The 24,045-nt window shown below is 45.8% G+C and overlaps 1 protein-coding gene across 7 annotated transcripts in view; it reads right to left on the reverse strand.

The window, feature by feature from the left end:
- The window catches only part of ACACB (acetyl-CoA carboxylase beta), a 1,528,264-nt gene that overhangs the window by 646,519 nt on the left and 857,700 nt on the right, over positions 1 to 24,045 (reverse strand). For all 7 annotated transcript variants that reach the window (XM_069214760.1, XM_069214756.1, XM_069214757.1 and 4 more), the window contains one exon: positions 16,864 to 16,963. In XM_069214760.1, coding sequence (XP_069070861.1) covers positions 16,864 to 16,963 — 100 coding nt within the window. The remainder of the gene's footprint in view (positions 1 to 16,863; positions 16,964 to 24,045) is intronic.

Raw genomic sequence — 24,045 nt, forward strand, 5'->3', positions numbered from 1 at the left:
GTGAGAGACGTTTGCCTGATCCTCCGAAACAGAAATGGAACAAGAGAAAGAGGTGGAAAAGTGTAGGGAAGTATCTCTGACCAACTCACACACAGAGCATTGCCCTTAGATAGAGGGTGTGGATACCTGGAGGCGAAGCTTGGGCATTTTGCATTTTCTGCAGCGGCAAAAAGGTCTATTTGAGGAGTTCCCCACTTTGTGAAGCTTGACAGAAGAACATGTGGGTGGAGTTCCCACTCATGGACTTGTTGCTGCATCCTGCTCAGCAGGTCTACAAAGTTGTTGTCTGTTCCAGGTGGGTACTCCACCACCCACCAGGTGAATGTGGTGGTGAAGAGCCCAATTCCATATGGTCTGAAAGAGTTGTGGGGCCCTGCGCTGTCAGGTCTTGAAGGTGAACACCCCAACCTGTAAGTGATGCGTCTGTGGTCAATATCACTTGAGGCACAGGATCTAGAAAGCGTCGCCCCTTCCAGAGGTTGTTGGTGTTCCACCATTGCAGAGAATGGTGAGTTTGATGGTTTAACAACAGTAGATCTTCCAGGTGACCCTGTGACTGAGACCCCTGGCGAGACAAACACTGTTTTAGGGGATGCATGTGTAGCCTGACATGACGAACAATGGTGATGCAACAGGCCTTCATCCTTAATAGACGCATAATGGTCCTGACTGTGTAAGTATGGTTCTCCTGAAATTGAGGAAGGAGGGTCCGAAAATTCTGAATATGTTCTGGGTTGGGATATGCCAACCCTAACTCCACGTTCAAGAGGGCCCCTGAGTAGGGTTGAACTTGTATGAGCTGGAGGTGGGATCTGGGAATGTTGAGAGTGAAGCCCAGGTTGTGAAGGAGATTCACTGTCAACTAACTGTGTTGCTGACACTGGTGTAATGTGCTAGCTTTGTTGAACCAGTCGTTGAGGTTGTTTGGGTTACATTGAAATGGAAGAAAGTTTTAGGATTTCACTAGAATCTGTATAAAAAAACATATTTAAACAAAGTGGAGTAAGTGGCCTTGCTTCTGTTACAGAAAAAACTATTTTCTGCCATGTTATCACTTCATTCAAGGAAGTGTCTCAATTTTACTTTTGTTAAGAAACAATAAATAATGCTGCCTTCTGTCCTGAAGGAACACACCTGACTGCTACATGGGCTAAACTGTCTGTATTATCATGGTAAGCTAGTGGGTCACCATTTATTTGGTTTTCTGAAAAAAGAGAAATTTTGGAACTGAAGGGTATATAGAAAATGTATAAACAACTGATGTGATGAGAAAAGAGATAAAGCCTTCACCAGTGGGGTGAATGGTAAGGACTGAAAATGTTACTTACTCTAAAACTATCTGTTCATAGCATGTAGTGCCGTGGATTACCATATTCTGCATACTGCTATCTAGTGTTGGATCGGGATGTTTGGAAGCTGTTTTTGTTCAAAGCTGTTAGGACCTATTGTGACTCCATCCTTAGCTCACAATGCATCCCAAAAAAGAATTCACCTCAGATCATTTTCCACATATCGTGTCAGTATTGAAAGGGGAGTGTAGTATCAAAGTGGGCTGTGCACTGTGGAACTTAAAGATGAAGACATGTGGATCACTGCTGCATTCAGGGGAGGAGAGTGGACACGTGAATCTACAGCACTACATGCTAGGACCAGATGGTTACAGGGTAACTAACATTTTCCATTTGTAGCATATGTGGCTGCAGATAACCATGCTCTGCATGGGCTATAAAATAAAGTTCCTTTTTTAGGCGGTTGCTAGAGAGCTGATGTAGATATTTGAAATTAAGTTGTTTAGGCTGTCTGGTTAACCAAAGCCTGCTTGTGGATAGTCACACAGTAGTGCTTAGCGAACGCATGTGGAGTTGAGCTTGTAGCAACCTTACGGCCTTTAGAATGTAATTATCCTCTCTGGGTTTGGGTAGGCTTTCCATGTGATAGCCTTTAGGACCAACTCAAAAAAGGGCTAGATCTGCCTGGGCTATGGTGGGACTTTTTGGCATTGATGGTGAACTGTACCTTGTGTGTGGAAGGTTCTCTCCTATTTATAAGCCAGTTGTCCAGATACAGAAAGAAGTGAATGGCTGTAGTGACGAGGCCTGATGAAATTGAATGATTATGTTACTTACCCTGTAAGCATCTGTTTGTGACATGTAGTGATGTAGATTCACATGCTCTGTATACTCCTGCAATCTAGTGTGGGAAGTCTGGAGTAGTGCAAATTGTTTTTCTTCAAAGAAGTGTTCCGAGTCACAAGATCGAGTGACCCCTCCTCTCAGTGTTACTGCGCATGAGCATTAACTCCTTTGTTAGATTGTTTTCCCGCAGGTGGGTGAGAAAGGAGTATAATGAAATGAAGTATAGAGAAAAAGATGTCCTTGCAAAAATGTAAGCACACACATATATATATATATATATATATATATATATATATACATATATATACATATACACACACACACACAAATATAACGTAGCACCCACAGGTGTCCAGGGAGGGGGGAGGGTGCTTGAGAATCTACAGCCCTACATGCCACAAACAGATGCTTACAAGGTAATTAACATAATTCTGTTCAATGGCATGTGTGGCTGCAGATACACATGCTCTGCATAGACTGCAAAGCAGTCCCTTCATAAAAAGCGGTGGCTAGCATGTAGGAGTGGCAGCTGGCTGAAAACAAAAGTGTACACAGTACAGCCTGACCTACATTGGCTTGTTGGCATGCGAACACATCCACACAGTAGTTTTTTGTGAATGTGTGTGGTGTGGACCATGTAGCTGCCTTATAAATGCCAGCTATAGGAATGTTTCCAAGGAAGGAATGTGTTCAAGGAAGGTCATAGTAGCACACTTTCTTTCTAGTAGAGTGTGCTCTGGGTGTAATGGGTAAAGGTCTCTTGAACTTCGCATAACAAGTCTGTATACATTTCACTTTGCATCTGGCTATGCTTGATTTGGATATCTGTGGCGAAAAAGCCACAAAAAGAAGTTGCTTGTTCTTCCTAAACTCTTTGGTTCTTTCAACATAGAATATGAGTGCTCTTTTGACATCAAGAGTGTGAAGGGCTCTTTCTGCAACAGAGTCTGGTTGCAGGAAGAAGACTGGTAGTTCAATGGACTAGTTAATGTGAAATTGTGAATCCACTTTATGGAGAAATTCAGGGCTAGTGGAAGGACTAATTTATCCCTATGAATTTGGAAGAAAGGTTCTTCCAAGGTTAGTGCCTGGAGCTCGCCCACACGCCTGAGTGATGTGATGTGATGGCAACTAAGAAAGCCACTTTCCATGAAAGGAACTGAAGTGGACCTGAATGGAGTGGTTCAAATGGGGGAACCCAGGAGTCTGGTGAGTACAATGTTAAGGTTTCATGATGGTGCATGAGGGACCACAGGCGGAATTACATGTTTAGGACCTTATATGAAAGCTTTAATGACTGAAATTCTGAACAAGGAAATATTTTGTCTGTTCTGTAGATATGCAACTTTTGCTACAAGATGTAGGTGAACATAAGTGTGTGCTATAATTGCTTTCTGTAAGTGGAGCAAATAAATGATTTCTTGTACTGTATAATTTATGGGGTCAATGCGTTTAGGTAGGCAGTAGCAAAAAAAACATTTCCACTTTGCAGTATAACAGGCTCTAGTAGACGGGCTTCCCAGAGAATGCCCATACACTCCTCAGGCAAGCCTATGTAGCCAAATTCAATGACTTACAGAGCCATTTTGCAAGATTTAGTGACTTGGGGTCTAGAAGTCGGATTTGTCCTTGATTTTGAGTGAGAAGGTGAGACCTGTTGGGGAGCTTCTCGTGTGGGACTACTGAGAGATCCAGGAGTGTGGTCAACCAAGGCTGGCGTGCCGAAGTGGGAGCCACAAGGATCGTGGTGAGAGACGTTTGCCTGATCCTCCGAAACAGAAATGGAACAAGAGAAAGAGGTGGAAAAGTGTAGGGAAGTATCTCTGACCAACTCACACACAGAGCATTGCCCTTAGATAGAGGGTGTGGATACCTGGAGGCGAAGCTTGGGCATTTTGCATTTTCTGCAGCGGCAAAAAGGTCTATTTGAGGAGTTCCCCACTTTGTGAAGCTTGACAGAAGAACATGTGGGTGGAGTTCCCACTCATGGACTTGTTGCTGCATCCTGCTCAGCAGGTCTACAAAGTTGTTGTCTGTTCCAGGTGGGTACTCCACCACCCACCAGGTGAATGTGGTGGTGAAGAGCCCAATTCCATATGGTCTGAAAGAGTTGTGGGGCCCTGCGCTGTCAGGTCTTGAAGGTGAACACCCCAACCTGTAAGTGATGCGTCTGTGGTCAATATCACTTGAGGCACAGGATCTAGAAAGCGTCGCCCCTTCCAGAGGTTGTTGGTGTTCCACCATTGCAGAGAATGGTGAGTTTGATGGTTTAACAACAGTAGATCTTCCAGGTGACCCTGTGACTGAGACCCCTGGCGAGACAAACACTGTTTTAGGGGATGCATGTGTAGCCTGACATGACGAACAATGGTGATGCAACAGGCCTTCATCCTTAATAGACGCATAATGGTCCTGACTGTGTAAGTATGGTTCTCCTGAAATTGAGGAAGGAGGGTCCGAAAATTCTGAATATGTTCTGGGTTGGGATATGCCAACCCTAACTCCACGTTCAAGAGGGCCCCTGAGTAGGGTTGAACCTGTATGAGCTGGAGGTGGGATCTGGGAATGTTGAGAGTGAAGCCCAGGTTGTGAAGGAGATTCACTGTCAACTAACTGTGTTGCTGACACTGGTGTAATGTGCTAGCTTTGTTGAGCCAGTCGTTGAGGTAGGAAAACACATGAAGGTTTAGTATTCTCAGGTGCACAGCGACTACTGCTAAACATTTTGTGAATACCCTGGGAGTGGCAGTGACTCCGAATGGAAGGACTTTTAAATGGTAGTGGGATCCTGTAATAAAGAATCTTAGGTATTTTCAATGTGCAGTGTGAATTGGAATGTAAGAGGAGGCCTTTATATCCTGAGCTGTCAAGAAGTCGCCTTCCTGTAGTAGCAGAATGACATCCCAAAGGGTGATCATGTGGAAGTGTTCTGGAAGAATATATTCGTTTACAGGCCGTTGGCCGAAGTGTGACAAGGTAGGAGAAAAATCAAAGCGAGTCGACAAACGGAGTGAAGACACATATGTCCGAATCCAACGGCGGTCCAAAACAAGCTAACAAAGGAGTCAATGCCCATGCGCAATATCACCGAGAGGAGTCATCGCTCAATCTTGTGACTCAGAACACTTCTTCAAAGAAAAACAACTTGCACCACTCCTACTCAGGACCCCAGTGTCAATGCTCTCTCCCCTAAAATTGACTTGGTAAGTGATTCCTTCACCCACCATTGGCATACGGTGGTCCCCTGTAAATCCCTGGTAAATGGTACTTGGGTACCCAGGGCATTGGTACCCCAGGGGTCTCCCCTGGCTTCAGCATGTATTAGGTCACCAATGGGAGCCCATGTAAAACACTTTAGATACAAGGCTTGCCTTATATAGTGGTCACTGCACTTGGACACTGTAAGTCACCTCTATGGCAGCCCCTTCAGCCCCAGGACAGGGTGAATGGCTGAGTATTGAGGTACCTGTGCATGAGCAATGGTACCTCTACAAACCCAGACTCCATTTTCTGGGTTTCGTAAATGGAAACCATATTAAGATTTATAGAGGACTCTGGTCAACATGAGATGTTCAACTACATAATGGCTTCTCCGAACTTAGGCATGTTTTGCATCAAACATGTTGGAATCCTGCAACCATACCGATCCCAGTGTTATTTCCATGCAACCATGTACTCTGGGGTTTCCTTAGAGGATCCCCCAGATCTGCCTGTACAGCCTTGCAGGGTCTGCATACCAGCCAGTGCGGCACACTGTTCTGCCCTCCTGCTGATGAGCCCAACTCAAACAGGGTAAGGTAAGACAAAGGATTTCCTATAGGAAAGAGGTGTGACCACTAGGAAAGAGCTGTGACCACCTCTCCCTTTTAAATGGGTGTCGCTGTGGTGGGGTGTCCTCTGAGCGCCACCAGACTGCTTTGAAGGGCACATTTGTTGCATAAACCAATTTTCTCCAGTACACCAACCCTCAGTCCCCGCTTCGGCGCAAAACTACACAAAGGACAGAGGAATGACCACCCCCCTGTCCAGCTCCTGCCCTAGGGAGAAGCACAGGGCTCTGTCAGGTGGCCGGTTGATTCTGCCATCTTGGAAGCAAGACGGGCAGAGGCTCAGGGGAACATTTGACTGGTTAGGCCAGCTAGGTGACATCCCTGACTCCCTCTGATAGGTGGGTCACCACAGACCGTGTCAAACCCCCTTTCTGGATTACTTAAGGGCTTCCCCTGAGGGTGGGACCCTCGATTCATCGAGCAAGACTCTATAAGGAACTGTCTGGAAGACACTTCTGTAACCTGGCCTCCGGAACCACTGCTGGTCTGCCTTAGGAACTGAAACAAGACTGTATCCAGTTGGGAGGGCACCCACTGCAACATTGTTGCTCCAGCAAGAATTCTGCAACATCCGTGGGTGTGCATCCTACAGAGCAACAAGGACCTTGCATCTGGAAGCAAGAAGGAATCTCCCTTGAAGTGAAGGAGTCACTCTCCTGCATCCGCAGGTACCTTGACAATTAAGACTGGCTGGTGGACCCTACTGTCCCACGGACATCGAAAGGCTCTACAACACAGGTGGTGGTGGTCCTGTGGCCCACTCAAAGTCCAACTTGTCTTTTGACCCACATGGAAGATGGTGGGCCCTTGCTATAGCCACTGGGACGGAACCCCTGTTGTAGGAAGCTGGCTCTGTATATACTATCTCAAAGTGAGAGATAGTGTGCACAGAGTCCAGGGGTTCCCCAACAGGCTTGACAAAGGCAATAATAGATAATACTAATGCTCTATTTGTGGTAGTGTGGTCGAGCAGTTAGGCTTATCAGAGGGTAGTAGTAAGCATTTGTTGTACACACACAGGCAATAAATGAGAACACACGCTCAATGACTTAACTCCAGGCCAATAGGTTTTTATATAGAAAAATATTATTTTCTTAATTTATTTTAAAACCACAGGATTCAAATTGCTGATAAGTACATAAAATGTAAATTACTTTGCATAAGTATAGATAGAACTTTGAATTAAAACAGTAATGTATACAGTTTGGGATAAAATGGCAATAAGCTATTTTTAAAGTGGACACTGCAAAATTCAACAGTTCCTAGGGGAGGAAAGTACAGGTACTTTTTTGAGGTCAGTAAAGCACTTACAAGTTCAGTCTCCTGGGCATAGGCAGCCCACTGTTGGGTGTTCAAGTCAACCCCAAACACCCAGTACCAGCAACACAGGGCCGGTCAAAGAGGGGCCCAAATAATAGGTGCATATTGAGACTAGGGGTGCTCTGGTTCCAGTCTGCTAGCAGATAAGTGCCTGCATCCTCAGGGAGCAGACGGGGGGGGGGGGGGGGGTTGTACAGCACTGGGGGGTCCCAAGCAGGCACACAAAATACACCCTCAGCCGCACAGGGGTGGCCAGGTGCAGTGGGCAAACAAGGCGTCAGGTTTTGTATAGAAATCAATGGAGGGACCCAGAGGTCACTGACGATGCAGGCAGGGCACAGGGGACTTCTCAGAACAGCAAACCGACTGGGCAAGGGTGAGGGCCGCATGCTGGTCACTGGTGCACCAGTGGTTGGTTCTTCACTGGCCTGGGGGCTGCGGGTGCAGTGCTTCTCCCAGGCGTCGGGTTTCTTTGTTACTGGGCAGTCGCTGTAAAGGGGGTCCTCTGGATTCCCTCTGCAGGCGTCATCGTGGGGGTGCAGAGAGGTCGTTGGAGTCGCCTGGCGGGCCCTCTCTGCGGCGTTGCTTTCTCTGGACACGGGCCAGGAACACCAGGTGCAGAGGGGTGGGGACTCATGCTTCTGGAGTGAGGTGACAGTCTCTTTAAAGATGGTTTCTTCTTGTTGCTTTGGACAGAGCCGCTGTCCACTGGAGTTTCTTGGTCCTTTGGAGTTGCAGGGCAGTCCTCTGAGTCGGCAGAGGTCACTGGGCCCGCAGGATGCGTTGCTGTTGCAGGTTCTTTGAATCAGGAGACAGGCCAGTAGGGCTGGGGCCAAAGCAGTTGTCTTCTCTCAGGGTTTTCAGGTCAGCAGTCCTTCTTGTTAGGTTGTCAGGAATCTGATTTCCTGGCTTCAGGGTCGCCCCTAAATACTAGATTTAGGGGGGTGTTTAGGGCTGGAGGGCAGTAGCCAATGGCTACTGTCCCTGAGGGTGGCTACACCCTCCTTGTGCCCCCTCCCTTTGGGGGAGGAGTGGCACATCCCTAATCCTATTGGGATAAATCCTCCAAAGCAAAATGGAGGATTTTCTAAGGTGGGGGTCACTTCAGCTCTGGTCACCTTAGGGGTGGACCTGGCTGAGGGGGTGACTCCTCCTTATTTTCCTCATTATCCATATGCCAAAAAGAGTGACTTTCCTACAACTCGTATGTTTGGTATCAAACTTCTCAGCATAATAAACCCACACTGATGTACTGTAAAATGCAGAAAGAGGGCATCTTAGAGATGCTCCCTGTATTTCACCCAACCCTTTAGAGTAAGGCTAACTGGTTTGTGCCAGCCTGCCACTAACAGACAAGTTTGGAGTGGGCAAAGGATGGAGTGGGCACGGGGGGTAGGAAAGGAGTGGGACAATAGGGATGTGAGGAGGGAGTGGGCACAGGAGGGAGTGGGTGGGCACAGGAGTGAGGGGACACAGGAGTGGGGGAAAGAAGGGGGGAGGGGGAACAGGAGTGAGGGAGGGGGAACAGGAGTGAGGGAGGGGGAACAGGAGTGAGGGAGAGGGAACGGGAGTGAGGGAGAGGGAGGAGGAGGAGGAGGAGTGAGGGAGGCGGAGGAGGAAGAGCCCCAGCCTTGAAGACTCCAGATGACAACTGACTTGTCCCTGGCCCTACCGGCCTGTCTGCAGCTTCAAGATTCCTGCTACAAAAAGGCAATGAGTCCTGCAGGATCAGCGACCTCTACATACCCCAAAGGACTACCTTCCAACCAAAAGACCAAGAACTCCAGAGGACAGTGGCCCTGTCCACAAGAAACATCCAAGAAGGACTCCGGAACTGCCCCAGATCCACAAGCTCTGCCCACTGTGCACCTAGCGCCCACAGCCCAAGTCCAGGTGGCCCACCGGTCCAGAGAATGTCCACAGGCAATTCCGACCTTGAGTCCACCCTGGGTTGACTCCTCCTGGCCAACACAACAGTGCCCGCAGCCTAAATCCGGAGGACCCCCCTGACCGTAACCGGATCCGAATCAGATTCCAGACAGCCAAAGGTACCCCTGCACCTGCAGCCCCCTCACCTTGGGTAATCCAACTGACAGTAAAACAAAGTCTAGCCGGCGCCTCTCCTACTTGTCCAGCCTTTGGTTTTCTGCAACCAATTCCTTAAACCCAGCCAGCAGCATCTTTGTGACCCCCGGGGTTCCCCCACTGATAAGCATTGGGTGCTTGACACTGTTTGCAGCCTGCACCAGGCTGCCCATGTGCCGCTGAGGGTGTGTGTTTGGTACTCACCTGTGACCCCTCCACCCTTACCAATGCTCATCGAAACCCCCCAGGTCTGTGCCCTGAAGTTGCAGATCCTTACCTGCAATCTGCTTCTTTGCGAGTGCCCCCAGTCTGAATAGGATTACATTAAAAACCCTACACCACTTTTGACCTCTGCACTCAGCCGGCCCTGTGTTGCTGGTGGTGCACTTCGGGGGTCAACTTGAATTTTGACCTGTGGACATCCTAACCCCCTAAGACTGGGATATTAAGTCAAGAACTTACCTGTTAACTATGCTAACCCTTTTCCTCCCTGTAGGAATATGGCTCGGTACATACTATATCAAAATGAGATATAGTGTGCAAAGAGTCCAGGGGTTACCCATATGCATAACAGAAGCTGAAGTAGATAACTAATGCTCTCTTTTGTGGTAGTGTGGTCGAGCAGTTAGGCTTATGAGAGGGTAGTGCAAAGCATTTGTCGTACACACACAGAGAGTAGAAGAAGCACACACTCAATGACTTAACTCCAGACCAATGGTTTTTATATTGCAAAAATATATTTTCTTAATCTATTTTTAGAACCACAAGATTCAAGCTGCAGGTAAGTACTTCAAAAGATTTGTATTTCACACAGGTATCAACAGTACTTTGTTTGAAATCAGTAAGCAATGCAAGTTTTTAAAATACTGGCATTTATCTGTTTTAAAAATGGACACTGCAATTTTGAGAAACAGATCCTGGGGGAAGAAAATTTAGATCGTTTTACAGGTAAGTACAACACTTACAGGTTCAGTCTCCGGGTTTTAGGAAGTCCATCAGTTTGGGTTTAAGTTAACCCCAAACTCCCACCACCAGCAACATGGGGCCGGCCAGGTGCAGAGGTCAAAGATGAGCAAATTTAACGTGGGCTCATATGGAGACAGATGGGTACTTGGAATACGGTCTGCCTGCAGGTAAGTACTCGCAACTCAGAGGGAAGACCAAGGGGCATTGGAGGGGCCACAAGTAGGTACCAAACACACCCCCTCAGCAGCACAGGGGTGGCCAGGTGCAGGTTGCAAACAGGATGTCTGGATTCCAATGCAGGTCTATGAGGAGACCCGGGCTAGAGTCGGGTGGGGGGGGTCAGGGGGGTGGGGCACTTGGAGCCTGCAGGCGAGTTCCAAGGGAGTGTCTCGGGCACACCACCGGTCCAAGAGGGAGGAGGGCCATCTGCTGAACGTAGCTGCACCGGGTGTCGGTTTCTCCAAAGCATGGAGGCTGTGATGCAGGGCGTCCTTAGGCGTCGGATAGCTTTGTCCAGAACTTTGTAGTCGGGGGTCCTCGGGATTCCCTCTGCCGGCTTCTTTGTGGAAGGGTGAAGAGGTCAACCCAGGGTGGGTACTTGCTCGCAATCGCCTGGGGACCTGGGTGGACCACCTGGACACAGACCATGGGTGTCTGGGGCAGAGTGGTTAGGACTCACACATTCGGACTGAGGTGGGAGTCCTTGGTTGTAGGTTTCTTCTTGGACAGGGCCGCTGTCCACAGGAGTTCTTGGTCCTTTTGGGTGCAGGGCAGTCCTCTGGAGCTTGGCAGAAGTCAGTGGTCCCGCTGAATGTGTTACTGTTCTTTTGCAGGTCCTTTGAAGCAGGAGACAGGCTGGTAGGGCTGGGGCCAAAGCAGTTGTCTTCATCCTTCTCTGCTGGGGTTTCAGCTCAGCAGTTATTCTTTTTAGGATGCTAGGAATCAAGTGAGGTGGGTTCAGGGAGGCCCTTAAATCTTAGATTTAAGGGTGTTTTAGGGGTCAACGGGCAGTAGCCAATAGCTACTGTCCCCGAGTGTGGCTACACCCTTCCTTGTGCCCACTCCCTTTGAGGAGAGGGGCACAAACCTAATCCTATTGGTTCCTATCCTCCAAACCAAGATGGAGGATTCTGCAGGAGGGTGGGGGTCACCTCAGCTCTGGAAACCTTAGGTGTGCCCCTGGCTAGGGTGGTCACTCCTCCCTGTTTTCCCTAATTTTCCCACCGGACTTGCCACCAAAAGTGGGGCTTTGTCAGGGGGGCGGGCAGCTCCCTTTGGGGAGCGGGGTCCCATTCCTAACCCTATTGGTCCCTGTCCTCCAAACTAAGACAGAGGATTCTGCAAGAAGGGGGTCACTTCAGTTCTGGTGGTCCCAGCTGAAGTGGTCACCCTATTTTTCCACATTTTCCCGCCTCTCTTGCTGGCAAGTGGGGGGCTTGGTCCGGGGGAGGCCTCTCCAATAGCTGGAGTACTTTGGTGCACCGTAAAAGGAGGCCTGAGCCTTTGAAGCTCACCACCAAGTGTTACAGTCCCTGCAGGGGGAAGATGTGAAGCACCTCAAGCCAGAGCACATTTTGTTTCTAGCCTCAAAGAGCACAAAGGCTCTCACCCCATGAGGTCAGAAACCTGTCTTTTAGTGGCAGACTGGTCAGCCTTACACTAAAGGGTTGGTTAAAATACAGGGGGTATCTCTAAGATGCCCCCTGGGTGCATTGTACAATGAATCCAACACTGGCATTCATGTGGGTTTATTGTTCCGAGAAGTTTGATACCAAACTTCCCAGCCTTCAGTGAAGCCTTCATGGAGCTGATGAGTTTGTGATGACAAACTCCCAGCCCAAGTACTTAATATGGCCACACTGCACTTACAATGTCTAAGAATGAACTTAGATACTGTAGGGGCATATTGCTCATGCAGCTATACCCTTAACTGTGGTATAGTGCACCCTGCCTGTAAGACCTGCTACAGGGCTGGCTTACCTATGCCACAGGTAGTGGTACCGTCTTCTCCCAACTAGCACACAATCTGCAATGGCAGTCTGCATGTGCTTGGTGAGGGGTCCCTTAGTGTGGCACAATACATGCTTCAGCCCTTAGGGACCCTCCCTGGTCACAGAGCCCTTGGTATTGCAGGTACATTTTACAAGGGACTTATCTGTGTGCTAGGGGTGTGCCAATTGTGGAAACAATGGTACATTTTTAGTGAAAGAACACTGGTGCTGGGGCCTGGTTAGCAGGGTCCCAGCACACTTCTCATTCACGTCAGCATCAATATCAGGCAAAAAGTGGGGGATAACTGCAACAGGGAGCCATTTTCCTACAATCATGTTTAGAAGCTCCTACAAACATTTGTGTCTAATCAGAGAGCATTCTAGGAGCATTATACCTCACCTCATATTAAACTTTTTAACCGTGTGTACACATTTTGTTACTGGAACCACTGTCAGTAGTGCAGTGTGAGCTTTCAACATTTATTTAGAGCACTCATACTAATAAAAAAGGCTTGCATTAATGAATCATGTGGAAAACTGGCCCCTTGTTTGTAGTCCCACCCCACGGCCCCCTCCAGCCCCATGTTGTGCCTGATATTTGATGCTAACTTGACTGAGTGTGTGCTGGGATTTTGCTAACCAGGCCCCAGCACCAGTGTTCCTTCCCTAAATTGTACCATTGTTACCACAATTGGCACACCCCTGGCACACAGCTAAGTCCCTTGTAAAAGGTGTAAGAAGCTGACCAAGTGTGTGGTGAGCACCTATGGTGTTATCCTCAGGGAGGAGACACAAGGAGGGTTTAGCCACCCTCAAGGACAGTAGCCATTGGCCAATGCCCCCCTGACCTAAACACACCGCTAAATTCACTATTTAGGGGCGACCCTGAACCCAGGACATCAGATTCCTGAAACCTACAACAAGAAAGATTGCTGACCTGAAAGCCCTGCAGAGACGACGGAGACAACAACTGACTTGGCCCCAGCCCCACCAGCCTGTCTCCAGACTCAAAGAACCTGCACGGTGATGCATACGACAGGGACCAGCGACCTCTGAGGACTCATAGGACTGTCCTGAACCTGAAGGACCAAGAAACTCCAGAGAACAGCGGCACTGTTCAAAAACTGCAACAACTTTACAACTTCAAAGCAACTTTGAAAGAACTCTCTCTTCCTGCCAGAAGCGTGAGATTTCTCACTTTGCACCCAACGCCCCTGGCTCGAGTTCAGGAGAACCAACACCGCAGAGAGGACTCCTAGGCGACTACGACAACGTGGGTACCCAGAGTCGACCCCCCTGCACTCCCACAGCGACGCCTGCAGAGAGGATCCAGAGGATCCCCCTGACCACGACTGCCTGGTAAAAAAGGAACCCCAAGCCTGGACCAAGCACTGCACCCGCAGCCCCCAGGACCGAGAGGAACCACCTACCAGTGCAGGAGTGACCAGCAGACGGCCCTCATCCTAGCCCAGTCTGTGGCTGGCCCGAGAAGCCCCCCTGCGCCCTGCCTGCATCGCCTAAGCGACCTCCGGGTCCCTCTATTGCTTTCAGTAGCAAACCTGACACCTACTGCACCCGGCCGCCCCTGTGCCGCTGAGGGTGTGTTTTGTGGGCTTGTGTGTGCAGCCCCCCAGTTCTCTACAAAACAACCCTGGTCTGCAGGTACTTACCTGCCAGCAGACTTGAAAGACGCCTATGTGTTTTGAGCCCTCGTTTGACCACTGCAACTGACCGGCCCTGTATTGCTGGTGATGTGGCTTTGGGGTTGCCTTGAACCTCCAACAGTGGGCTGCCTATGCCCAGGAGACTGACTGTGTAAGTGCTTTATTTACCTGAGAAACCTAACCAAACTTACCTCCCACAGGAACTGTTGATTTTTGCACTGTGTCCACTTTTAAAATAGCTTATTGCCATTTTAACCAAAACTGTGTACACTACTGTTTTAAATCAAAGTTATATACTCACCTGGGTGAAGTACCTTGCATTTTATGTTCTTACCTCAAATCTTGAATTCTATATAAAAACTATTGGCCTGGAGTTAAGTCTTTGAGTGTGTGTTCCTCATTTATTGCCTGTGTGTGTACAACAAACGCTTAACACTACCCTCTGATAAGCCTACTGCTCGACCACAGTACCACAAAATAGAGCATTAGTATGATCTTATTTTGCCACTATCAACCTCTAAGGGGAACCTTTGGACTCTGTGCACAATATCTCTCACTTTGAGATAGTATATACAGAGCAAACTTCCTACAATGATGATTCTTTGCTTTCAAAATAAAACGTTCAGGAAAAAAAAAAGTTTTGCTAAAATACTGTGAAATTTCAGGTACTATTTCTTTGAAGCATGAAAATCAGTGGAAACAGTTTCAACAAGTTTAGGGGGAACATGAAAATTAACCACTGGCAAAACCAACTGATCGGACATAGGTGGTCGGTCTTTCGGTTTTGTCAAAGCGGGTCTTGTTTTGACATTCGTTTTGTAAAACGTTATTGTTGTGGGAGCTGCCAGGCCCTCATCATTTTAACAAATATTCCCAAAATGCAAAAAAAGAAAAATGTTTTTAGTCTTAAAAAACACACATTAGTGGGTCCTGGCACTGAACAAAACGACTGTGTGCGTCAATATGCTCCTGGAAGAGTAGAATACTATCATTCACAGTAAATCCAGCCGCTACATAGATGGGAAGAGAAACAGATAAAAACTAAAGGTCTTGGTTAACACCCGACCTAATTAGGGGCCCAATTTTTAAAGAAAATCACAAAGTGCATCCATGGTATATGTCTTTGTATTAGTGCAGAATTATGACTTTTATGAATTCACAAGACTTTACACAAGTAGACCAAGAAATCTTTGTGAATTGTATTTTAGCACGAGCAAATATGCATGTGTAGATTTGCTCTTGCAAAAATCTATTGAGCATTTTACAAGATCCCCTTCCCTCCAGCTATTTGTTCCCACCCTGAAAGAACTTCCATTTCTGCCTTTGTCAGAAGTACATTTTCTACCTTTCTCAGTATGGGAAAAGATTAGAGAAGAGCTGGTGAAAATCCTTAAAACATGCTGGTAGATTTGAACAGACTCAAAAGCATTCCAACCCTGGAACTTTTGCTTACTGTTTCCTCCAGCCCCAATATGCAGATCTGCAGAAAAGGTTCCAAACAAAGAATATTGCTAGTATTCACGTTCTACTATAGTATTAGACCTGGCATATTATCGGAGCTCTTATATAATGAGATTGCTGCCATAATTTGATACCGCGCTACATGGTACCAAAGGGGCAAGTAGATATTTTTACAGGACAAGTAGGTTTATGATGCAACCTGTCCCGTGAACAAGTAGATATTTTATTCAATTCCACACCCCTGCCAATGCAGTAGACATTCCAGCTCTGCAAAGTAGCTGCATGGCAACATGCTGGTGAATTACTGAACAATTGAATGCTGAAAGATAAAAGTGAATATAACTGATCACATGCACAATTTTTTTTTTTTTTTTAAACGCTAATGATAATCATGGCAATAACTAGGATGATTCGCATAACACATAACAAAAACTGTACAAGTTCATATTAACGTGTTTTTTTTTCTTACAGCAACTGTTTCCAGTTTTTACTGTTTTGAACCATTTTAAACTTAGTCACTATACCCCAGTATATTGGTACTCAATGTATCAACTCAGAAAGAGGAAAAGCTGAGGTATCTTTGCAGGGAGTTGAAGAAAGGGTGGAGATTTAGGGGTGGTGTTTGGGGTGTTACACCCCCAATAAAAAGGTATTCTGTGGTATATTGTTGGGTACAGGTGCTTTAAGTCAGGTATGGTGAGGTGTCTGTTGGAGTTCATCCTGGAAGTTTACATGTCACACTAAAAAACACTCTCTCGCCTCTGCCTTAGAACTTGGTCAGTTTGAAAACCATTGTGTTTTAAGTACCCCTAACAATACACGTTCCTATCTTCCCACTGACGTTTAAGCCCCACCTCGTGTCCTGTTTCTCATAATGAATTTTAACATGATAAACCAGCATGATTGTTGGGAAACCTGAAACTGACCGACACCCCCAATACCCCCAAATCCAGCTGACCAAGCTACGCCCGAGTCGAAGTTGTTATCTACAGGTCACACCTAACAGTAGCAGTGAGCACTTTTAATTCTTGAGCCATCTTGTGGACTATGAAGCAGAGAAGTTTTATTTTAACAGCAAATTACTTATCTGGAATTACGCCACTACAGTGCTCACAAGGGAATATCCTTTTAGTGCATATGGGATACTTCTTAGAGGACAGCATTGATGCGCAGAATATGTCTAAACTGCACTGCAAAGGAGTCCACAAGGAAGCAGTAGGGCTGCTCATTTTAACATGAATTTTACACAAAAGTAACAGCCCTCTTGTTATCACTTAACAGAATACTGGTACTGCTGAAAGACGATGTAAAGATTTTCACAATGTAAAAATTGTCTATCCACAAAAGGGTTGATCATTTGAGAAAAATGCGGATGCAAATGATAAAGTTTTGCATTTTAACATGGACAAACCTTATTGTCCTCTTCATCGTAAAATGTAGATCGCGCTTCACTAAACAAGGGACTGTCCGTTGGTGGATCCGCAAAACAGGCAATCACTTCATCAAAATTCCTAACAAAAGAACAAATTATGTTAGTTTGCTTTCCGTTTACCATTAGTAAGTGCTGGTTTATGATGTTATTATGCAAAATAGCCTAGGCCAAACCATGTTTGCTTATTAAGCCCAAGAAAATTTGAAGTGTTTCAAGAATGGTGGGCAACATTTATATTAACTGTGTAAGCTGCATCTCACAATGTCACATCAAACAAAAAAAAATGACAACAGGAAATAGAATTGGCTACTGAGGGACCTAATAAAAGGTGTGCGCTTTGGAGACAGGGTGCAAGTTATACCAGGAGACAACATTTACTTCAATGAATTCTACAATTAATTCTACAGTGAATCAAGCTGTTTCAGTCTTTGCAGCACAAAATTCACAGAAGCAAACGCAAACAAGCACAGACAAAGCCAGTTGAACTTGTCTTTTAAAAGCAAGGCAGACCTATTGCAAATACTTTTTGTCAATGCTGTTGGGCATCAGCAGAAAGTAAAACAAATGATCATTTGCCGTTGCTCAACAGGTTCACCGCAAAAGGAAAATAAAGAAAAAAGCGAGATGATGTGTAAGTGTGCACGCATCATCATGCATGCGTGGGTATGCATCATGACACTACAGCAGTCCAGCATCATAATATACAAATGCTCATGAGTTACAAAATTCACATGCACATCTATAAAGCATGATACAGCTGTCATATTTTATTTACTATTCCAAGAAGGCAGAAATATCTTGGAGCAGCAAATTAAAATCAATAAATAAAATGGGTGCGCTAAAGCGTCTGGCAGCAAACTGCACCTGCTGGACTTTCCAAAAAAATAAAAGAAATCTAAAACAGAAGGTAATGGTAAGGGGTAAAGGGTCTGGGTTGGGGTCTGGAAAGGAGGAAGTCAACACCACCAAGTGGCAGCAGTTGTACTGGATTTGGAAAAGGGGTAGACAATCAACTGGGGTGTGGAGTTTTGGGAGGTAAAAATAAAAAAAAAAAACAGCAGGGAAGGAGGGTGGTGAGCAACAGTGTGGGAGAGTTATTTGAAGGGGAAGCAGCAAACAAAGGAGAGAGACAGAATACTTGCATGAAACGCTAGAAGACAAAGAAAAAAACAGGCTCCTCAATGCAAACAGTCAAAGGACCTAAGTTTCAGAATACCGGAAGGAAGAAATACTTCAGAGGAGGAACAAAAGTAAACAGAGAGAAAAGCCAGGGAGTAAGTAGCAGGAAAATTAAACAGACAATAAAGCCGCTCAATAAAGAGCAAGGAGGGACCTAAATCTCACTATTTGTAAATATTTTATTGTCTAAGACAATAGGTCTTGGCAGCAAAATGTCTATAGGCAAGACATAAAAAGACTTCTGGAAAGGGGCTTATCAAACAGTGTAAAACAAGAGTATATGTGAAAAGAGGTTACACTTGGCATAGCATAGTTTAACTGAACATTCAAGGACTACTGTACATTAGAGGGAGCATTACTTAAAGCTCTAAAATGGGACAGGCAGGTTGTGGGGTAAACAAAACGCATACAGAATGTCAAATGAGCTCTTTCTGAGAAGTGCTGATGTACGCCAACAGCATTAAACCACAAACAAATCCCTGGCATCCCATAAATAGGGGCACATATTCAAAGGGTGTAGAGTAGATTTTCCCTGGGCAACATGATCACAGAAATCTTTTGGCTAGTTGGAATCTGAGACAAGCATTAAACTATCACAACCACAACACTACAATGTGTTGAATACAAATCCTTTAAAAAAGGTGTTCAAAATTAAATGGCCAGTAAACCCAGGAGAGACTTGTAATGAGGAAGAAGTGATGAGTGGACCCTCTGGGTATTCACGAATTGTAGAGATAAGGCACTAACATCCAATACATTCAAGGACAGAGATAACGTGGCTTTTATGTGAAAACATATAAAAATGCATGAAGTACGAGTGAAAAAAAATAAAAGAAGCTTTCTAAAGAATACAGATTTGCCCCTAAGAAAACTAAGTTTCTAGCGGCACACATGGAGACACTACTCTGTAGGGAGAATATGAGAAATGCATGGCCAATAAGTATTTAAACTTTATGTATGACAATGGTCAGTCCAAGAATGATAATTTTAGGGAAGGAGGGGTATTCTACGCATGATGTCAAAGAGTATGTTGAGCTTTCTATTTCTAAAATTTCATGTGCACCTAAAGACAAACACATTGAAGGTCCCCAAAGCAAAACTATGTCTTAGCAGCAGGATATATATTACCCATGATAAAAACAATATAGTTGCCTAGGAAACATGTTTGTATCATCTACAACTATCATCTCTATATATGAGGACATGAATAAGAAAACATACTGACGGATGAGAAAGTGGGGAATGTTTAAATTCACATTTGGAAATTTATGTGTGAAACATCACGCATAGATTACTTTATTATCAGCCAGTCACCAGAGCCACCCTCTCTGTATGGGATTACTTGAGCAGCACAGTGGATTTACTACTCTTCCCTCGCCGTTTACTCCAATCTTCTGCTATGTGGATGTCTCACTCTGTGATTAGATAGAAATCAGTTTAAGATAAGAAAGGCGAAGGGGTGCTTTAAACCAGTGGTTCCCAACCTGTGGTCCGCGGACCCCAAGGGGTCCGTGACACATTCCCAGGGGGTCCGCAGGCCTGGGCTAGGAGAAAGGCACTTCTCTGCATGCGTGTTTTCATTTATATTACTTCATTTGTTGAGCAGTTTTAAACCCACTGCAAAGCTCCTTGTACAGCAACAATTAAAACGTCAAGCTAACTCAAGTGATTAATGTATCTGCTGAAGAGAGATGGGAGCTTTGTCTAGTTGCAGTTTTGACTCAAAGATAGCACAGGTGGTTAATATGCCTGCTGCAAAGAACGTGTATATTGGAAAAAACAGTATTTTATGTGCATGGCACAGTGGGTTACTGCTTTTGTCACAAAGATGCTTTTGTTAAGGTGCAGTTCATAATCTTAATCTAGCAAAACGAGCTGTGAACTGCCATTAAAGAGCTGCATGCAAACAGCATGGCACAAATTAGAACGTTTTTTTTTCCTTGTCTTTCATTTTCCTTATGCTGCTAAAAAAGGTTTGCTTGTGTAGAAATACATTCTTCTTGCCAACGTCATTGATAATCACTGTGCTGTGTTCTGAATCCCAAATTTGTACTTCTCGGGACCAAGCACTCTTAGAAAATGCCTACCAGTGTGGATGACATGTGAATCCTACACCTTATAAGTCCCCTGTACAGTGCCCTGACACCCTACAGTGGTATGAGAGGTGCTATAAAACAAATGAAATACATGTGACAGAGAGGCTAGGGAGAGATGAGAGGCCCTTATGGTTAACTTCCTTTTCCCCTTCACTTGTTTATGTGAAAAAGCTTTCTCAGATCTTGCATACCTAAAAAATAAAAACAAATCGCTCCGGAAATGTAGAATCTGACCTGAGGATTCACCTTTCCTAAATAAAAACCAAACATTGAAAAGGTAGTTGCCGAGATGCAGCGTCAACCTTTCCAGTAAAATGTTTCGATTTTTGCATATTTTTTCAATATAAAAGAATTTTATCTTTAGTAATTTGAGTACTTGTTTGGTGTGTACTTGTTATTTTTTTTGCGAATTACTGTTTTAATGTTTGAAAATTAAATTGTACAAATTGCTGGGGGTCCCCGGCTTCCAGTAATGATTCATTGGGGGTCCTCAGGAGTCAAAAGGTTGGGAACCACTGCTTTAAACTACAAAACCCGTTTGACGGAGGTGTGGGTCACTCATTTGAAGAAATGAAAAGGGAGTTCACAAATACTGAAGAGGAACAATTCCACTGATTATAGAGGCTCTGGGTACTCCACACTACTTTGAGCTCAAGGACACTGGGAGGCTTATCACTTTTCATGAGGTTCCTCTAAACACTGTACTCCTCAACACATTTAGGGCCAGATGTATCAAAGGGTTTTACCCTTTCTGTGTCTATGGGAAAATGCTTTAGTACATATGGCCCTTAGTGTCAACTAAGCATTCAATCCTGAACTCACAGCATTTAAGTGGTAAGCTTCCGTTTCAACTGCAATGGGAAAGGGTGCTAAACATCACTCTGAGTAAGACATTTGGAGGAGATTTTCCATGGAACATCTAAATTTGTGAGACATGAGCAAAGGAAAGAAGTGCTCTACATACTTCTCTATAGGTGGCACTAGACACTGGTCAAACTGAGACTTCCAAGCCAAAGAAAACAAAGGAGTACTGACTGGTGAAGAATCCCCAAGGTGTACTTCTGGTAGGCGGATGCAGGAATCATTCCCTCTATACACCACGTCCCACCTCTTTTTCACTATCAAGAAAGTATTCTTGCCACTGTTGGGTAAGGAGCCGGTATTGCTAGCAGAGTTCTGGATACAGAGGTTATGAACTGTAATGAGGCATAGGAAATTAGTCTATGAAACACAGAGGATAGAACAGGCATTTTGTAAACTATGGGACCCGATCATCTCTTACCTTAGCTGAGACAAAAGAGATCCAAAGAAACTTGGAATTCTGGGTCAACTTGATAAAGCCAAAAAGGAGAGAAAGAGATGCAAAGCGGGTCCGAGGGTAAGACATTAGGTGTCTGGAGGGATCCATAAATTGGTTAGGTGGCAATAATGAGAGTTAAAGTTAAAGGAGGTGAGCAAGGGGACTGCTTTTGTTCTTCTGTGGAAATAAGTGATGGGTATGCTGTTCTTTTGTTGCACTTCGCGAACTCTTTATCTGGTAGAGGCATATTCTAGTTGCAGATTCCTTACCTTTACATTTCCCCCAGGCATCAACTTGATCCAAATAATTTCCTAAGCAGTACACCTGTGCACCATTAGGTGGCATCAATCGCCTCTGCATCAGCCTTCTGCGACCTACACGCCTAATAGGACGTCACAGGTCCTGTATAGGCGCCACCCCAGTATGCTGTTTTTCACAATTTTCCTTGTCAGAAGGGCAGAGGCATGAAGAACACTGACTACTGGTGTGTCAAAGCTAAGGCCCTGGAAAGGGAGTCCTGTCCCCAGAAGTCAGTTTGCAGAGCGGGAAGGATGGGTGGGTCAGTAAGGAATTTGCAATTAGATACTGCCTCTATCAGAGAAAGTGTTACCGAAGGTAAGTAACTTGTTCGTCTGATAGAGACTTATAGTTGCCAATTCCTTATTTTAGAAAAGATACCCAAGCAATACCATCCCCGGAGGTGGGTCTGCCAACCAAGACCATACCAGAAAGTCCTGCAGGACTGAATGGGCAAGTAACCATCCCTACGGACCTGACTGACAAGGCAGTAGTGTTTGCCAAACGTGTGCAGAGATGCCCACTTTGCCACCTGAAATATCAAGGACTTCAACTCTGCGTGCTAACTAGCTTGAGTAGAATGAGCACGCAAACCTTCAGGTGGTTGATTTTTGGCCAGTGCATTGCAGATCTTAGTGGAAAAAATGAACCATCTGGAGATAGTCTGCTTCTGCACTGCTCAACCATTATTCGCACCCACATAGCTGACAAAGTGTTGATCATCCTCCCGGAACTCTTTTTACGATCAAGGTAGAATGCCAATGCTCTTTTTGGGTCCCAGTGGTGGAGCCTCTCCTCTTCCTTAGAAGGCTGTGGGGTGGGTAAAAGTAGGCAAGGTGATGGATTGGCCTACATGAAAGGGCAGATCCATTTTTGGAAGCACTAGTGAAAAGCACCACTTTGTCAAGGTAGATGGAAAGGTAAAGCAGCTTAGATGACAATGCCTGCAACTCACCATGTGGGCACATGCAACCACTCCGGACCCAACACTAGATGGCAGGAGTATGCAGAGAATGTGTATCTACAGCCACACATGCCATCAAACACCTATTTAAAATAGAGGATTTAAACAAGGTTGATCAGGCAACCTTAAAAAGTCAGAAATTGCAGACAAATAATCTTTGAGTGTGCCCACTGCAGAGCCCTGCTGGGCCAACTAAAGTATAAACAACAGAACCTCAGAGATAGGAGTAGAAAGGGCGTTAACAGACTTGACTGTGCACCATGCAACAATTTTCTTGCGACAGGCATATACTGTTTTGATGGAGGAAACCTGGCTGCCCAGATAACATTACAGTCTTTGGGTGGAAGGTCAAAAGCTGTCAACTGCCACTGCTCAATCTTTACACAAGAAGGCGGAGAATGGACAGGTTCAAGTGGAGAACCATCCCCTGCTGCAGTGATCACCTGACCATCCGGCCCCTGACAGAGGGAAGTAATGCCTTCAAAGCTAGCTGGATTGCACAGAGCTCCAAAAGTTTTATGTGGAGTCCGGACTCCACTGGAGACCAGGCGCCTCTGATCTTTACCTCTCTTATATGGCCGCCCCATACCAGGAGTGGCGCATCTGTCACTACTGTCAGATCTGGTTGGGGAATGGAGAGGGACATGTCTCTGACCCAATCACAGTTTGTTAACCACCTTTCCAGATTTTGTGCAGTTCCCTCTGAGATCTGGACCCAATCAGAGGAATTTCCCTGATGCTGCGCCCACTGGAACTTCGGGTCAGAGTGCAGACCCAACATAGGCCATCTGGCATGTGTCACCAGCAAGGTACAGGAGGCCATGAGGCCCATCAGCCTCAGTCATTCTCACCAAAATCCAGGATAGAGGCTGGAACATCTGTATCATAGCCTGAATATCCTGGACTTGCTGCTCGGGAGGATAAACCCAAAACTGCACAGGGAGCATCTGAGAGGGAGTAAGGTGGGACTTTGGCACGTTTATAATAAACCTTAACAAATGCAGGAGGTCCGCCCTAGTCTGGACATGGGAGACAACAGAAAGGGACTAGCCTGCCTTCAACAGCCAGTTGTCGAGAGAAGGAAAGACTGGAGCCCCTGATCTGCACTGATGATCTGCAACCACCGCCATCTCTTGGTGAACACCAGAGGGGCCCAGGTAAGGCCGAGGGAAACACAGTGAACTGAAAGTGCTTGTGGCCTTCTGGGAACCACAAGTAATGTTTGTGGCCAGGCAGGACGTGAATATTAAAATAAGCATCCTGCAAGTCCAACGCTATGATCCAGTCTCGGGGACCAGGGCAGATAAAACCTCAGCCAAAGTGAG

The sequence above is a fragment of the Pleurodeles waltl genome, chromosome 11, assembly GCF_031143425.1.
Source record: "Pleurodeles waltl isolate 20211129_DDA chromosome 11, aPleWal1.hap1.20221129, whole genome shotgun sequence".
In the NCBI taxonomy this organism is placed as follows: domain Eukaryota; kingdom Metazoa; phylum Chordata; class Amphibia; order Caudata; family Salamandridae; genus Pleurodeles; species Pleurodeles waltl.